Source organism: Scleropages formosus, chromosome 20, assembly GCF_900964775.1.
Source record: "Scleropages formosus chromosome 20, fSclFor1.1, whole genome shotgun sequence".
Taxonomy (NCBI): domain Eukaryota; kingdom Metazoa; phylum Chordata; class Actinopteri; order Osteoglossiformes; family Osteoglossidae; genus Scleropages; species Scleropages formosus.
In genome coordinates this window covers 13,227,187-13,246,139 of record NC_041825.1, presented here as the reverse complement: position 1 = coordinate 13,246,139, position 18,953 = coordinate 13,227,187, and the positions used below count along the sequence as shown (strand labels likewise).

The following is an 18,953-nucleotide window of genomic DNA, read 5'->3' as shown; positions in this document are numbered from 1 at the left end:
GTGACTGACCCTAGTAAAGTTGAGGCATTTGAGTCAGATGGGCTAACTACTTCACACCAATTTGTTAGTAATTAACCAAACTGAGGAAAGACCTAACACACACACACACACACACACACACACACACATTTTCAGAACCGCTTGTCCCACACGGGGTCGTGGGGAACCAGAGCCTACCCGGTAACACAGGGCGTAAGGCCGGAGGGGGAGGGGACACACCCAGGACGGGACGCCAGTCCGTTGCAAGGCACCCCTAAGCGGGACTCGAACCCCAGACCCACCGGAGAGCAGGACCGTGCTCCAACCCACTGCGCCACCACACCCCCTCAAAAGACCTAACATTTCCTACTAAATTACTTTATCAGACAGACCCCTGGTTCCACTTATCTGGTCAGAATAAAATGAAAGATGAGAAAGTTCACATTTGCAGGCTACAATATCAGATGCTTTCTGCCTGTATTTGGGAAGATAAGCACCAGCAGGCCTTTGAAAAGTCATCCCTGGTTAACACTGTACTACTGTTTACTAAGCCTACTGGGCCCTTTCAGCTGTCAACAGCTGTGCTTCTGGATAGCACTCCTGTCCCACACAATACTGATGAAAGCAAGCCTAGACCTATAGCTTTCATAACCCTGTTTGTCAATTTCTTTGCCTTGAGATTGTAAGTATTTTGATAAATTCAGTTACTGACTGAAGGGACATGCACAATGAGGACTTATAAAAATCTGAACTGGAGAGAACTTGGTCACCAAACTAGCAAGTCATCGTTTCGACCTTAAGTTCATTACTGGTAACAGAAACTTCGGTTGACTCACTCAGCCTTTTGGAGCAATGCGTGGGTCACAGGCTGCTGCATAAACCCTTCAAAAAAAATGGAAGTCAGTGATATTTCAGCCCTCAGGGAAAGCCACTTTCAGGTGGTGAAATAGCTTGTAAAAAGAGCATTAGCTATTGTGCTGTCCTGATTAAAAAAAGACAGCTGGCAACAACAAATGATGCATTAGCAGAATTTCCCGATGGGAAATAGCCATCTCAAAATGCAGTATGATTCTAACAGGTTACTTCTACCGTTTCAGAATTAACTACCCTGTGTAGAGAGAAGAATGAACTTTTTCCTGTCCCTAGAGAACATTACACTGGCTGCCTTAATTGTAAATTTGTCAGAATTCAAAAAAAAAAAAAAAGAAAAAATCCAGCCAGTGCCCTGAACCCTAACTATACCAGACATAATTAGTATTACATATACACTCAATTTTACACATTTTTGGGAGTTAAATTACGTGTGAAACCTAATGGCTCTTGTTTGCATCAAGAAAAATTGTTTAGCAGCAAAAGGTACCAAAAACATTAAGATATCAGAAAAAGATTAAAAACAATGATCAAGACCAATGACCAATTAGAGCCTTCAGTGTTTTACATGGAATTGAAAACGAAAGGGCAGAATCTTCAGAAACAGTGCTTTGCGGTACAGCAAGCTTTCTACAATAGTAGGATATAAAATAAGACCCTGTAGTAATTAGTGTATTGAATATACCTCTAAATACAGTAACCAAATACAAGCAAAAACAGAACAAAACCCCTAAGATTTGCAAGTACCAGTGCTGGACATTATTTAAAATTTTCATGGTAGATTGAAGTATTTATACACAGAATTCACACAACAAAATAGCAGCCATGAGTATACCTTTTACAATGGCAGAAATTCTTCAATAAGTACATACTGAGGCTTCCACATTTATCTTCATGACACATCATACTATTATAAAAAGGAAATTTCCAAGAATTGTGTATTTAAGGCTTTTATATGTATATACATTTTACATTGTAAAAGTTTTTCATGCTACAGTAGAACTAGGGGTTGAATATTAACTGTTGTTTGGATTAAGAAAAACAAACCATATCAACTTTGAGACATGCCCATAGTGTAGGCTCCAAACTATGTAGTGGAAATTTATTAAAACAAAACATTTCAATTGATATTCCTGATACAGGAATGTTTATGTATAAAAAAATAACTGATAGTACAGTTTAAATGCAGTTCACATATGCAATTCACAGTATTCTTTCTGAAGCTAGAAACGCAACCGGAGTTATACTTTAGAAAGCAAAATATCTAGTTCCTTGAAGAAAATGTGACTTCTGTGAGATGAGTGCCAACAGACCTTTTCCAGTGCCAGGATGCTACAAGCTTAGGCCTTAATAAAGTACAAAGGTGAGAAATGCTCAAGTCTGTCCAGGTTTGCCACTGCTGTGTAAGTGTAACACAACAGTTCAGTCAGTTTCAGATATCCTTTTCAGTGGATACAGGTACTTCACAAATAGCCGGATGACAAAGCAGTATAGTCCCTTTAATGAAACCTGCCTGGGTCTTCATTCATCCCGGGAGTAAATCCTAAAGAGAAGTAGTCTTGTTTAAAGAAGTGAGAAAGTCCTGAGTCTGTGACTGAGCAGCAGTAGAGATGTTAAGCTCCAGGCCTCTGATTACTTTAATATTAAATATATTTGAGTTCTGTTCTTTAGATATCCGACATGCTAGTTTTCACCACCGAAGATTAAATTAAAAAGTGTAAAAAAGAATATCTAAAACATCTTCTGTGGTAAAAAATACAGTATGTATTCCCAATTATTAAAGCACCACTTTCAGTATTCAGGACTCTATTCATTTCCTGTCTGAGATTCACGTCTTTTGAGGAAGCTGTTTAGAACAGCCAAGGTCTGGGGGGGAAAAGAAAAAAAAAAAAAAGGAAAAGACAAAAATGTCAGGCATACAGAGGTCTAAACTCAATTACATTTTTTAGTAAAACTATAGCCAACTTACCTACACATTTAGAAAATATTACACAGCAGGGAACCAGAAATCAATTCATTTAGCATTTTAAAAATACTAATAACTTGTTTCTGTCTAGTCCCAAAAATAATACAATCAGTGATTTCTAATAACATAAAATTAATTTATTGAACATTGTTTAGAAAATTTATAATGCAACACAGAGGTTTTATGCAGAACAAAGCAGAGCCCATTAGATTGGTCCTACTTACCCGTATTTTGTCCAACACTGTGAGATGAAGACACTTCACTGTTCAAGTGTTTATAGTTTCTGTCAACATTTAGGCCATTCACCAAGCATTTGTGAGCAATTTCACCCAACTGAGATGCCTCATTCCCTGCACAAAAAAAAGACAATTTACATATAAACGAGTTAACGCGTGGTACAGACATTGAAAACTGACACAATGCTGCCCCATGTGGCAAGAGGCAGAACACATTTTTAAAATCCACAAGTTTCAAAAGAACCAGGGCCAGATGAATAAAATTCAAGGATTTTAAGAAGTTATGATATGCAAAAAGGTATAAAATGTGTGTGATGTAAAGGGTTGATGTATTAGCTTAAAACATAAAACTAAGCAAAAGCAGGATATAACAAAGGCAATAATGACACAAGCTTGGGCATATTGTATCATACTATGCAGCAAAAACTGATGAAGGTATATGAATGCTCTGTAACATTGAACGCCATCACATCTGTTGCAGTACCTGGGTGGCTGGGCAGATGAGGGTCAGTTTCAGACCGACAGCGTTTCCCTGGGTGTGGAGACTGTTCTCCGTCATGGTGGTGTCGCTTGTGGCTTGACCTGTAGTCGTCACTACACCGCCACTCCTTGGCACTTGGACCAGAGCTGTTATTAGGTGAGGAATGAGTGCTATCATGTCTCCTCCTCCTCTTCTTTTTCTTCTTCTTTTTTTTGTGTCTTCTAGAGCTGTCATCCGAGTTCCTCTCAGCTGTGTCCCGCTCTGAGCTCCTTGACAGATATACAGGCAGTCCCCAAGTTAAGAACATCCGATTTATGTACAACCCGTACTGACGGAAGTTGATTTTTTTTGTCACCCTTAAGTAACAATCAAATGAAAACTTCATAATTAAGCCTATTATATTAAAAATTTGAGTTACTGTATATACAACGGTTCATAATAAGAAATGGGTGCTACTTTGCGAAGAGCATCAAAATATAGCACGTCTAGAGTGGTTTGGCGGCTCGTGGGCAGGGCGTTATGAGCCCGAGGTAGGATAGACTTCCTTCTTTTCCTGTTAACAGTGTCTTGTGTTACTGTATTTGGCTTTAATCTTTGTTTTTACCCTCCTAACCATAGCACCAAAGGGTAAATGTGATGCATCAGGGAAAAAGATCATGACTGAAACTAAGAGTAAAGTGAAAGATGAAATGCCAATGAACAATGGAAAAAGTGAACATTAAAGTTTTTTTTAAATGTTTTTCATGCACACACACAGTCTCTGTGAGAGAGCACTCGGCTACAGAAGACACTTCTTCCGGGTTGCGGAATTTTACTCCAGACACCAACCCCCCGTGCACGTTCTCAAACCTCCCTTGCTCTGCTAAAGTCCTGTCTCTCATTGTTCCCCAGTCCCGTTCCATGTCTCTTTGATAACGACTGCCTGCATCGTCCCTCGACCATGATTTCAAATCCTCGCCTCTGGTCAGTTTGCTGACCAATTGGCCAACCATGCGCCTGTCCTTGACCACGAGAACACGTCTAGTCATTTGACTCTTAATAAACGATCTTGCACTTGGGTCCAGCCTCCTCCATGTCTCCTGTTCATCATCACAGTAGTAACATTTATCATCTCTATGTCTCCCTCTATTATAAATACTGTAGTTATTATTACATTTACTCATTCCTCTCCAAAGCAACGTACATCTCAAATTATCATCATTACATCATATTATTATTACTGTATTGTTATATTAAAGATATTTTAGTGTATCCAAAGTGTTTAATGTTTTTATGCAGAGAAAAGGTACACAATATACTAAGTCAAACATTTGACTAGCATTAAATACCCACCATACCTAACTATTCTGACTTGCATCAAAATTCAACTTAAAGACGGACCGAGGACACAGAACTCGTTTGTAATTCAGGCCTGCAGTAGACAACAGCTTGGGAGTTTGTCACATGGAAAGAGCACACCCTTCCCACAAATAATGGGGTTCATCTGTTCTGTGGAATCACTTCGTTAACTATATTCCCATTGTAAGAGGGTCAAATTACTATCATCACACAAAACTAATAATAGTAGTAACAAGTAGCCAGTAGAGTAAAAGTTTTCATTTTGTAAAAAAAAAAAAAAAGGTTTAAATCAGATCTATGGAGTCTCACCAGCGATCACTATGCTTGCTCCTCTCCTTCTTCTTCTTGGACTTGTGTTTTTTGGCCTTTCTCTCCTGAGAGGACCTATCCCACTTGAGAAGTCTCCTGTCAGAGTTGTCCCTATGGTGGCGCTCACGGAGCAGGGTGCTCTGAGGTGAGTGCCTGGCTCTTGAGTGGCTGCCGTCCTGATTGCGGTGTCCCTTCCCTCGGTCCTCTTCTGCCTGTCGACAGCAGCCTGGGCGCCTGTCCTCAACATGCTCACTGTGCCAGTGGTGCCTGCAGTGGTGCCCATAGCGCTCCCACTGGCGCTCTGCCTCCCTCTCCCTGTAGGTCCTTTCCCTTTGAGTATGGTGGCGTATGACATTCTTGTGGCCTGACTTATCTCTTCTCCTATCCCTGCTCTTACTCCTGTCCCTTCTCCTATCCTTGCTCTTACTTCGGTCTCTTCTCCTGACCTTGTCCATACTCTTTCTACTATAACTGTCCCTGTACCTGTGGTTCCTGTGTTTCTCAGGACCCTTGTCCCACCTCTTTGCAGGAGATGTAGACAGGTGGTCACAGTCTGTAGTCTGATGTACTTCCTGATCTTTCATTTTTTGCTTGACTGGGTTGGACTCCTTAAACTCATCTTTGCCCTCCAGTGTGGAAAGCTGTCCATCACTTTCTGAAGTACTCCTCAGTTCCGAGGTCTTTAATCCAGACAAGTCTGTAGACTCCTGTACCCTAGGAGCTGCTCCAGAAACACACCCAGGGCCAGACAGACCATGGTTTACCAAAATATTGTTATTGGGGCTGCAGCTGAAGGACGTTGAGGATACAGCATCACTGTGATAGACTGTGCGGATGACTCTAGGAGTCTCGGAGACCATACTGGATAGCTTAGTTGGGACTTCTTTCAGGTCACTCACACTAGACATATAACAAAGGTTAGCAGATAAAGCAGGAGCAAGCTGAGTGAGGTCATCCATGTGAGATTTAGCCCTTTTGCCTTGAGTGGAGACCTGGCACTCCAAAGCAGGTTTGTGGCTGCCTCTCAGTGTAGAATCATGTATGTGGGATGAAGGGACTGTGGGAAACAATGTTTCATTGCTAGGAAAAAAGGTAACAAAAAAATAACATTATTTTATACCCTGCGTATTTATTGTGCAGACTGAAAATAATTTACAGAGCTGGGGGTGTGGGGGTCAAAATGAATACAACCCTAAAGAAATTCATGCTTTACTCACCCAGGCTGGCTGTCTAAAGCAGAATCTGTGGTCAGTGTCTCCACAACACTGGTGGTGACATCCCCATCTTTGTCAATGCTAGGTGATAGGTGCTCAACACTGTCTGTGCCCAACACTGTGGAAGAGACCTACAACCACAGAGATGTCACTGGTCAAACGAATCTTGAAACTAATAACATTTTCTAACAGCATTGCTTACAGAGACCCACAGAAACTGCATTAATAACTTTGAAATCTTCCTTTCTAATCGTTTAAAGTGAAAATGCAAGAAAATGTGTTTCAAATACCTTCTCAATGGGTTTGATGCCATTATATAACCCATTCTGGCTTGGTCCAAAGACATGCTGAGAAACTCCTGAACCATTCTCTTGGACATGGGACTCCTTTGCCACGGAACCGTTATGTGTATAGGGAGAAATGTTCTGCATGTTCTTCCCATTTAATGCAGGGGGGCCATGAAGCTCATCAAAGCCATTCTCCAGGCTGCCACCCTCCTGGTCAGACTCTTCAGAGGACTCCTGACCATAAGGCACCAGGAGAGTGGCACAGTGGTTGAGAGATGTGCCATTGACATGAGGAGCATTGGAGCCAGAAGGAAGGCTGGGCCGGGATACTGTTGCTGGCAGATATTCTGAGGTAGACTGTGAGGAGGAGGAGGAGGAGGATGTGCAAGTAGTGATAGAGGAAGAAGCAACAGAAGTGGAGGTTTGGGACTGTAGGTGGGAGGTCACAGATGATGAGCAGCTGTGTTTATAATGAAGCGTGGGGTGGTTTTGAGAGAGTCGGACCGTTTTTCCCTGGCCAATGAGGAAGCTCAATTTCTGCCTTTTAGCAGCCTCCGGGATCCCAGTAGGGCGGCTGAGAAGCTGCGAGGTAATGGAGCTAGAGGAGAGGCTGGAGACTGTTCTGTTGATAAGGCCTGTGCTGCCACCAGGTTTGGAGCCAGAAGACAGTCCCTTCAAGGAGCTGTTCCCATTAATGTGGGGATGGTTCTGCAATACACACATCCAATGGACTGTTTTAAATTATAATGAAAAAACCATAATAATCAAATGTCTGACATTAATAAACTCTTGCCCTGATTTGAGGCTCTGATATTGCTTGCAATCATTATGCTAAGGAGACTGATTTGTGTTATACTTTTCTCCACAACTATGAGGATACAGAGCATGCAAGTTAAGGTACAAAACTGACTTGCCCTTTGAAGCATATTCTCATAAACTGAGGTCTTGTAAGTGGGTGTATATTACAATTTGTTTCTTCAGTGATGAAAATTAAAAAAAAAAAAAAAAATAGCATCCAAAAAGAAAAATTTACAACTGCTGTTGACGTCAAGCTTGCCCTAATTGCTGTTTGGAACCAACAACTTACGGAAATCCTCCCACACTGTTCCAAGCAATCCAATGAGACAAAGCAAAGATAGCAAATGAGTGTACCTTGGCCATGTGGGGTGGTAGCTGTGGCCCAATGAAGCCTGTAGTGGGGTTGCGAAGCCCACCCTGCCGAGGGTTGAGGACAGGGTGTGGAGAGGTCTGACCTGGCGTTCGATTGGAATGGTTGTACTCCCCTCCGTTTTTCACATCAGGGGACCTGCAAGAAGCCAACAGTCCTTGAATGACATCCTCTTGCTCCTTATAACCATATCTTAATTGCTTTAAAAGCAATAATCCGTAAGTCCAGTGCAGGAGTATTCTGATTGCCAGAGTATGTGGCTTTCATTCCATCATCTGCTTTATTTAAATGTCTTGGAAATGCATTTGAAAATTACTGCATTTTGATCACAATTCTGTAGCTTTTACTTGGTTTTGTAGCCTTTGATATTTGCCTTGCATTCTCAGCAAAGAAATTAAATGCCTTAGTGCAGTTCTTTGATTAAGACTTAAACAAAAGCTCACATGCAATGTGGATTGCCACAATGAGGTTTGGTGACCATTGCTGTGAGCAGAACATCTCAAGAAACAATCCTACACTTGACGTATTCCAAAGCATGTGACTACTCTGCATTTCATGAAACAAGTTTGTAAATTATGATATGTAAAATGTCAGAGGAGTGGCTGACTTGTTCGAAAAAATTAGGAAGACCTCACCTGATATAAAAGAGAACATAGGCTTGCTGGTTTAGAACTGTTCTTATATCACTGATAGTGACAGAGGCATCATTCATCTGATACCACTGTCCATTGCTGGCCTGAAAAATAGGATCAAAATATTACGTTAACATTCAGACATAAGCAAACCTTTCACTGTGGGTTCTAATTGAAAAACTATTTTGAATACACCCATAACAAAACGTATTACACCTACATAAGCATAAGTTATGGTGCTTTTAATTTCTTATAAAAGAATGACTTTACAGTTTAAAAAAAGAATAATTTTGAATTTTGGGGACAGGTATGTTTTTTAAATCATTCACTACTATTTTCTACACTCTAAACATTTCACATCCATTGTACATAATTCAGAAGTTTGTTGTGCCAGTACGTCTGTACTGAGGTTAGTCAGATACATAAACCTAATGTACTAAGAGAGGTGTGTGAATGTCAACATCTTTCATCTTAAGAAAGAATCTACACTTAATGTATGAATCAATCAATTTAACCTTGATGTAACAGTAGTAGTGTCCAGCATGGCAACTGAATCCCGAGTGAACTAGCACGGCATACAGGAGGTAGTGCAGGGGCTCTCCGTGAGACTGGGACATGAATGGACGTATGTCCAAGTACTCAGGGTATCTAACATCCTGGGGAAGACAAAAAAATGGCAAGTTTGCATGATATATATAAAATCTGGACAGGTTAAATTTCACATCTTAACTCTCTAGAACCCACAGCCTGTGAACTGTGCATACGTTTCAGCTCCCTCATCTTTACTAGCATCTCTAGCAGAAGAATTGTAAAGAACAATAGAGAGACTAAATTGGAGAAGATTTTAAGAATTCTTATAAGCAATCAATTTCACATTTAAAATGTCACTGTAGAAGACAACCACTTTGGATGATGATTGAACTTGTAACTGAAAAAGGAGATTTTAAACACAATGCAAGTTTTATGTAGGAGAAAAGAATAAAATAATAAAAGACAGTCTCTAAATCAAATTTTGTTTTATTAGTCATCAGACTTGGCCCTGTGTGCAAGACTCTACCTCAGAAGTTTGTCTGCATGTATTACACTTCTGTCCAGGATTACCTGAGCGATACATTTTACAAATGAAACATTTTTGTATGGAATACTTTCTCAAGAAAACAAGGCAGAGTGGTCCTACTTTTGCAATTTTTCCTCCATTGTAGTTTGCAAAGCGCTTCAAAGAAATAGTCAGGACATTGGAGCTGCGGTGAATTGTGAATCTCTTCGAGGCAGGTACCATTTTCTTACACCTACAGCAAAAATTAGAAAAACATTTAGCATACCTCAGTATATATATAAAATTAACATAAAATCCAATCAGACAGGACTAGCTATTACTCTGAACCATCTAGTAGGTCTGTCAACTTCTAAGTTGCATTTTTTTAAAAAAAAATCACAGCACTATGCTGTCTTCCCACGCATAATAAACAAACAGTACAATCCCTCACACTTATGAGTACCTGTAAAGTAAAATTTGCAAAATGAGCTATGAACTCACACTTATAAGAACAGAAACTTCAATGCAAAATATCAGTCTTAATGGTATTAAAAGTCCAAAAAACTGCAGAATCTGTTGTTGGTGATTCTACGTTAAAGGCTGTGTCAAGATCAAGGCACCCAGGTGATGTGATTTACTGTTCATTCATCCATCATTAACTGCTTGCCTAGTGCAGGGTTGTATGGTCTAGGGTCTCTGCTGGAACAGGGCACAAGGTATGTTACATCCTGGAAAGGGCATTAGCCAACTGAAGAGCAATTAAATGTACATTCTGATTTACTACTCAATTATCCCTTACTTCACAAACAGAGAGGGGTTACAAGGGATTACAACAATTATATGAAATTACTCATTAGGCAGTTTTCTGATAATGTGTTTTCATTTGAACACATATGTAAAAACAGTCAAGGCTTACTTTGTACACTTATAGGCATTCTCTCCATCCAGCTGTTCTGGTTTAACAAATTGCTCAAGAGCTTTGATGATGTTTGGAGCAGTCTTCAGATTTACAGAGGAGGGGGAAGGAGAGAAGAAGAAGGGAGGGAAAAAAAAAAAAAAAAAACCACACACACACTTCAGCATCCATACAAAACATTAACAGTGCAGCACAACTCCCCATAGACTTTTATAACATTTCACTGATTAAGTGAGAGCTCACTCATTTCCAGTGACCAATCTGTGTCACACATATATTATCCGACACCTTAGCAAGCCTTTCAATCATGGAAAGAAACCCAAGTGAGCATAAGTGTATGAAAATGCAACCCTGAAACTGTGTAGTGGCAGCACTAAACACTGAACCACTATGCAGTGCACTTTGAAGAATGTCGTAACAGCGTTCAGGTTCTATTTTCCGATCTTTCAAGTTTGTAGCTTGCTACGACGCCACAAAAATTCTTCAGTTTTATTTTCTTATAGTAGATAGGTGTTACCTTTATTTCCAAAGCTACATCCAGGAAAGGATCAAATGTATCAGATACCGCTTTGCAGTTTAGGCATTTCACTGGAAGAGGGGAACAGTGTGTTACCTTAACAAAATCCATCAAAACAAATACAACAGCAAAGAATTTCAGCAAACTTAAGATATATATCACTCTCCTATTATCTTCTTAATAGGCTTATGTTCTATTGACAAATATTTAGACATACAACAAATTGTTTTATTACAAAAACTACCCTTTTAGACTATAATAGTTTAACTGGTTTTCATTTACATTAATTAATTTAGTAAATCCTTTTCCCCAAACCAACATACCATCATGGTAACAGTTTTAAGGTCATTTAAAAATGTTGAACCTACCTCTTGATCTTAAGTAGCCTCCAAAGACTTGATGGACAAATGTAGTTGCCTGGGTTTGCCTGTCTAATCTATTAAACAAGGATGTGTTAGTGATTCCAAAGTCAGTCTGTACTTAAGAACTGTGTCAACCATACTCAAAGCCAGAAAAAAAAAAAAAAAAAAAAAAAAAAACTTTTTTTTTTTTTTTGCAGATTTTTTGCATTTATGAAACTCCAATACTTTGAAGAAGGAAAAGAAAAAGTTTTTTTTTCAGCCATCTGTAATAATCTTTAAATTAATTCTGGCCATTTTAATTTTAATGGTACATATAAACATTTAAATATCAAGGCTGCTATATCTTCAAAAACAGAGACTGACTTATGACCCAAATGTAGAAGTTTTAATTCCTTCCTGAAGGCACCGTTTTCTTAACGAAGGGATCTTAACCAAAGCTGCTTTATAAAAAAAATTAAGTGTTTAGATATGAAAAGAAAACATTTGACTTTGCTAAAAATGTAGAGAAAAACATACTTATTTCCAGGTAGGCAGGACTTTTGCATAGCATCAACTGTGTACCGTAGAAACTCATGGGCATCTTCCTGGCTTCCAAAGCGAAAATGTTTTGCAATTCCTGCAACCAAAACCAAAAACAGTGAAAAATGAGGCACAGAAAGTTATTAAAAATTATGGGAGAATCATTTTAAATTGTGCTCCTAAAGACTCCTGCACAGCAAGGACACTTACGTTTTAGCTCATTTAGAACACCAATAGGTTTTATGACATTTCCAGAGTTGGCGAAGACTTGCGTCACATGGTTCTGCATGGTGCACATCATGCAGAAGCCAGGCTCATGACCTGAGGATTGATTACAATACAGTAGTACAATGACCGTCATATACATCAAACACCAAGCAAGTCTCGTATAAGTCCCACGTACAAGTTTTGGAATGCTCCCGGGACAGCATGTAGTTGGCCAGTGGTGGTGTGTAGGTGAGACACTGGAGAGCCGAGTTGAGGAAGCAAGTGTTGCCCAAGTTATGGAGTCCTGCTCCAATGCGATGGACCTGGTTCCACTTCAGACTGATTCGATCTGCTGGGAAAAGGACCTTCTGTGGGAGAGCGATGCCGTCCCCACTTGTCATAACCACTGAGGAAGAAAAACAAAGATCATTTATACCATTTTTACTAACCAGGGGCATTTTTGGAAGGACTTCAGATATCTTTAGGCATCCAGTGGGACTTTTAATTAATGAAGTGGGGATAAAAGACTTGCTAATGATGCAAATTCTGAGTGGTTTATTTGCAAAAATTTCAGAATCAATCTACCATCATCAACACAAATTGAGAAAAGGAGTAGAGTAAAAAGTGTGTTTATATGTGCTATCAGGTGACCCTGATAGGTGGGTTGCCATAGGTGATATTGTCGCTGATATTAACCCTTTGCTATTGACCACCTGACGGCAAATAAACCACTCAGCCCGGTATGCGCCACAGAATCAAATTTTCCAGGTCTACCAATCTACTCCGTTACCTCTGAATTCTGTTAACCTTACATTCTTAGTAACACTAATGCAATTATTAAAATGCATTTTGGGTCCTCAAAAGGGAACAAAAGCCATACCTTGCTCCTTTGGCTTCTCTCCTGAAGCTGCTGAAGTGCCACTGAAGAGTGGGGCTACGGGGGTCAGTCCCACACAAGAGGCATTAGCTTTGGAGGTGTCGTGAGTTGAGGAACCCACACTCCAGCTGGCAGAGTCACCATCCATGTCTCCAGTGGCAAACGAGGGCAGAGACCCGCAACCCCTGGGCCGACCTGACTCAGAGTCAGAGTGTTCTGATGGCTTGTCAACTATGGTCATTGTTCATTGCTGCAAAATTAAACAAGAAAGGGGGATTAATAGGATAAAATGCTCAGCTTAAATCTTCAACATCTGCCTGATTCCATTACGTGGCCAAATTTACCTTACTCAACTTCATAAAGCCATTTCTTGATTTACAAGTGTAAACTGTTTCCATTTACATCTGTACGACCTTCTTTATTACTGCATTACATTTACTTTTATTTACATAACATGTTTTCATGGAGGAGGAGGCACAGTGGGCTTGGACGGGTCCCACTCTCTGGCGGGTCTGGGGTTCGAGTCCTCCCCCTCCAGCCTCCACACACTCAGAAAATGTGTGTGTGTCTCTTTCATAATTTGACTGAAACCGTTTGTCCCAAGCAGGGTCGTGGCGAGCCGGAGCCTAACCCAGCAACACAGGGCGCAGGGCTGGAGGGGGAGGGGACACACCCAGGACGGGACACCAGTCCGTCGCAAGGCACCCCAAGCAGGACTCGAACCCCAGACCCACCAGAGAGCGGGACCCGGCCAAGCCCGCCATGCCACTGCACCCCCCTCAAAGAAAGAAAGATCCAAGATATTTCCCAAGAACTCTGCAAAGCAGGTAGACACCATATTAGAGGTGCTCAATAGTTCACCCATTATTTCTAAGGAGGCTCAAGGGTGCAAAACCCTGCCAGACAGAATCCAGCCATCCCCCTGGAAGAAGTCCCTCACTTGTCACTGTGTATGTAAATCACACCAATAAAGGTACACAAGTTTCAGATTCTCAAACCCTGATCTCCAATAGAACACATATTTTCCGTTAATCATCAAAATATTTCCCCCACAAAACTGTCTGAACAATCTGTAAATGATCCTGTGCCTTCTACAGTTGAGTCTTTAAGTGAAGTGCCACCTGTACATCATCCTGCACCTCTGTGTAATATCTCCAGCTCCAAGTTGATGTACAAGAAAAACATACAACTTAACTATTAGATATTTTTAAAAATTATTTATTCGTTTTTGGTTATTTTTATGCTTGTATTGGATTACTGGCTTATTTTGTGTGATGTGCAGGGTTTGAGGTGTTAAAAGGAGGGGGGAGATTGCAGAGAAGCACAAACACCTTGCTCTTCCTCTGCATTCAGTTCTTTATTGTGCTTTCTTACGCACTATGTGTCGAAAAAAAGACTCAAATGCCCAGGCACGTGCACAACCCACCCTGGCTCACCAGGCAGAGGGACAGACAGTGACAACCAGTCCATGGTGCTACTCTGTGCCCGTTTGAAAAGCCCGGCATCCTTGCAGAGCTGTCCAGATTGCTGATCTTTACATCGCATTTATTCATTAAGCAGACGTTTTTTCTCAGTTTGCTTTCTCCAGCAGCTGTATACCTCAAGAGTAAACAAAATTGCATTTCACCAATGAACGGAGAGATACACATACAGACGTGCAATTCTTTAAGTACAATCACTTGGTCAAATACCACAGTTTTTGCTGGCACAAATTACAAAAGTAGCCGCACATAGAATTGATGATGAGCCCTAGTCTGTGTCACCTCCAATTTATGCACTTCAAGTAATCAGCCAATTCTTGGTACCAATTAAGTTTGTAAGTAGGGGACTAGCTGTTTACATTAACCCACTGCAATGGCTTGAGATTTCATTATGAGACCCTATTATGTGTGAGGGATACATTCCCAAAAACTGCTTATGCTGCTTTCTTTAGTTATGCAAACTGACATTGCAAACAAGCACAAAAATTTTCTCCCATTCAGCTTTCCTTTGACCAAACATTTCAAACAGGAAATATCTGGACCCATGAACCAATTATAAACATATAGTGTGAATGAGTTTTAAATTTTGACATGTAAATGTGGAAAAAACAATCTATAGGATATAATGTTAAAAAACAAAATATAATATTGGTTTATCTTAATACAGAAAACATCTATTAGCAAGGTTTCCAACTATTGTGATTTTATCTGTACTTGATACAGTCTGACTACTACATCTGAGCAACAAAGTCAAACTAGTTATGATCCTGATTTACTTGTTCCATTGTTATGTGGGGAAATGCTCAAACTTTGACATTAGGCTCGCACAAATAACTTCGTACATCAAGCTGGGGGCACTTGGACCGCCAGCCTAAACCTTATGGGAAATGTTACAATAAATAGATGAACTGGTAACTTAAAGTTGCCCACTGTGTGCATGTGTGCATTATACTGCTGCACTGTATAAATGTGCAAATGATTGTAACGAATTCAGTGTAGCATATCTAGTATCAAAAGTCACCTTTGATAAAGGTGTCAGCTAAAGATTACACAATCATTGTACTTGGATTTGGAGAAAATGTCTGCTAAATGAATAAATGTAAATGTGTCATCTCAGCTGCTGTTGGGAGGCATGCAAAAATCCAAATTCAATCCTTGTAAATCCAAAGAAATTTCTCATGAGACAATTATTAAAATTAAACTCCTTTTAAAGTTGAACTCTTAACTTGGATGGCCTTATCTTGAAGAATGGCTATACTTTGAGCATTATATTAGTAACGATACTGTAATTGTCTTTGACAACTTTCCATGGAACTAGAGCAAGACTGAAGAATATTTCAAAATAAGATAGACGGCAAAATCATACACCCAAGTTTTTCCTCTGCATGTGTAAAGCCTTTGACAGTTTCAAGTCAAACAGGCAGGTACTTGTTCTTTAAGCCCCCTCTATGTAAAACTATCACTAAATGTGAAAAATTACACAAAAATATACACTAACATGGTCATTAAATAAAATTTAAATATGTACTAAACAGACGGGGGTGCGGTGGCGCAGTGGGTTGGACCGCAGTCCTGCTCTCCGGTGGGTCTGGGGTTCAAGTCCCGCTTGGGGTGCCTTGCGGCGGACTGGCGTCCCGTCCATGGGTGTGTCCCCTCCCCCTCCGGCCTTACGCCCTGTGTTGCCGGGTAGGCTCTGGTTCCCCGTGACCCCGTAAGGGACAAGCGGTTCTGAAAATGTGTGTGTGTGTGTATGTACTAAACATTTAAACTTTACCCAATCCAAGACACTGCTTGATGACATTCATGCTGAGTACTATAGCCATTAAAATAAAGTATAATTCTGCAAATTCTGGAGTGAAAAGTCATAGCAGCTAAAGGGCTCAGAACCACAATCAAACATCTAGAAGTGACATCTCAACTTAAAAATCTGTATATTAGACATCACTGATTACTACTGTTCAAACCCATTTCTCACCTGAGGTTAACCGGTGGCTGCAGAATTAACATTAAGCACTAACATCACAATCAGTATCAAAATAAATATGATCTGTTTCACAACTTTCAGCTAATGAAATGCCACACTATGTTTCCCATTTATGTCATATCCTTTAGATTTTAAGCAATTTTATTTTGTTTCCAATATTTACAGAGAATTATACTCACAGATCAAATCAACAGCTGCATAACAGCTGTTTTAAAAATATTTCAGGTTATACAACAAATAAAAAAAAAAATAAAGCTGCACAAATATATTCAGTTCGAATATTATTAGTCACTCATGATAAAAAAAAAAATTACACCTAAACAACTGAAAACTAAATACTGGACTCCTCACCTTCCTAAACTTGCATTTCTTAAAAATAAACAAGTTTAAAGAGAATAAACAATTTCAGGCAAACCTCTTCACTGATTTGAACAGAACTGAAACTAAGCGTGTGAGGATGACTTACTATGTGAACCAAAGGCCAAAAAAATAGGAAGGCACTGTCAGCAGCCTGAGCAGGAGTCCAAATTCTGAAAGACATGTCCAGTGAGTGTCACTGGAACCCAGTACAGGGGAACCTTTATTTTCTCACATATATTTTACAGCTTTAGAAAAGTATCACCAAACTTTTGGCCTCCAGTGCAGCTCCCTTACTCTTATTCAGAGCCCACGAATTCAGTGAGTGAAATAAGAGAATGCTCTCATATAACCACGTACTTTGGTCATGATTTTGCACACAACTAATGACGGACGCAACGTCTCTTTATTCCCGTCTCACTTAATAATTGATGGGACACGTGACATACAGGAAGCGTTCAAATTCAAAACGAAACTTAAGACAAAAAGGGGAAAATTACACTTTAGCCCGTACACGTGTTATAAATCATGCATGTCTGCCTGTGCACAAGACGCTTCAGAAAGCCGCGGTTCAATTCATATAATTTATAATAATTAATAGAGCTGTATCTTCCTACTCATCTGCAATCACTCCAGGCCACTTCGGTAAACAGGCGCACATGATGATGATGATCCAACATGAAGCTGATCAACTTGTAGAATACAATGACAGCAATTGCGCGTATCTCACCTGAATTCTCTCACGTAACAACGCGGGGGGTCTTGCCGTGTAAATACGTAACGTTTGATGATGTGTGATGTGGCGTGTGATTTGTAGAGCCGCACAACGCTCCCCATCTCAGTCACTCGTCTGCCCCATTTGAAAGCCGCACTAGGCCTCGAGTCCGCCGCCGGCTCGCTTACGATATGTAAAAGACTGGTGCTCGCAGGAAATGGAAGAGCTGGGTCGACGACCGAAGCACCGAAATTGAAGTGGTAACGATCGAGCCAATGTTAAACTGTGGCTATACAGTCGCGGCGATACTAGTCACACGGTCAGAGTACACGTTGCTGCATGCGTGCAGTTGCGCTTGGGCGTTCGCTAACGCCATGGTAACGGGCGGACGGAAGGAGAACGCCAAGAGACGGGGCTCGTGGCGGTGACACGACGGACATCGCACGCAGAGGCGGCGCGAGGAACCGGCCGGCTCGTCCGCGGAAAAACCGTCGACAACTGAACACCAAGTGCGACACGAAACACGGCGACAAACTCAAGGAAAGGACCAGGGGCTTCAGATTGAGAAATAATATAAATTCGTTACTCGCGCTTGGTAATATAGGGGGGGGGGGAATGTGCGCGGACGTCGACGGAAGGTTTCGAGAAGGAGGGGCCCGGAATTTTAAATTCACCGGTGAGCACGTACATTCGTGTGAGCCACTCTAGCGAGTGGAGGGAGCGGATGACTGACTATCCACAGAAAGCCTGGGCAGACTCTTAAGGAAATACACACATTCATCAAACCTAGGCACGAAGCTGTGTATTTACAAGTGAAATAAAGTCATTAGAATTTTTCAGTAAACAAAGCAAATTACCTGATATTGTTAAAAAGCATCAGTTATTGTAGCCGTGTCCGTCCATCCCCTTATCCAGCGGGCGTCCGGCGGTGAACAATGACGTACATTCCCTGTGGTACATCCGGGTACCGGCGACGTTCGACGGCATTCTATTCCGAACGAGGAAAGACTGTGGGTAGGACGGGGAAGTTACAGAATGGCTCGTACTGCGTGGTGCTTCGGGTCGCATATATGGACGTATACAGACCCACACAGAGTACAGTGCAGAGTGGCCATTGCACGGGTCGAGCAGCAGTCAGTTTAAACGAAGAAGATGTTCAACATTTACATTCCAGCAGAAGCGCAACTCCACATTCAGCCACACGGATGGCAGCGTATCGGAATTTGGTTACAAACACGGCGGCTCTGAAGACTCTGGGACAAGATTTATTAACATTAAAATTCATTCAAGAATGCTTAAAACCCATTAACTGTAAACGAGCTTTTTTTTTTTTAAAAAAAAAGTTTGGTTTTGGATGCTGCAGTTTAAAATGATCTCAGTTGTACAGAACAGACACTAGGGGGGCATTTTTAAAACTGCAGGTCTTAATTTCCATTAATACTGTATGTAAGCAGTTCCTGTTGCAGTGATTTTCTGTTTACGACATTACGTGCTCAAAGTGA

The 18,953-nt window shown here is 40.8% G+C and overlaps 1 protein-coding gene across 2 annotated transcripts; it reads right to left on the bottom strand.

Moving 5' to 3' along the window:
• Positions 1-1,441: 1,441 nt before the first annotated feature.
• usp42 (ubiquitin specific peptidase 42) lies at positions 1,442-18,829 on the bottom strand. Of its 2 annotated transcripts, none has more exons than XM_029246872.1 (18): positions 18,309-18,829; positions 12,918-13,164; positions 12,234-12,443; positions 12,041-12,151; positions 11,828-11,927; positions 11,318-11,385; positions 10,950-11,020; positions 10,433-10,515; positions 9,658-9,769; positions 8,996-9,136; positions 8,484-8,584; positions 7,833-7,986; positions 6,684-7,388; positions 6,397-6,524; positions 5,180-6,259; positions 3,536-3,801; positions 3,040-3,165; positions 1,442-2,715 (listed from the first exon to the last, which is right to left on the bottom strand). In XM_029246872.1, the coding sequence occupies exons 2-18, from the start codon at positions 13,153-13,155 to the stop codon at positions 2,678-2,680; spliced, it is 3,732 nt and encodes a 1,243-aa protein (XP_029102705.1). In that variant the 5' UTR covers positions 13,156-13,164; positions 18,309-18,829; the 3' UTR covers positions 1,442-2,677. The 2 variants fall into 2 exon arrangements, with proteins under 2 accessions (XP_029102705.1, XP_018617022.2); XM_018761506.2 differs by lacking the exon at positions 18,309-18,829 and adding an exon at positions 17,467-18,236.
• Between the last annotated feature and the right edge of the window lie 124 nt (positions 18,830-18,953).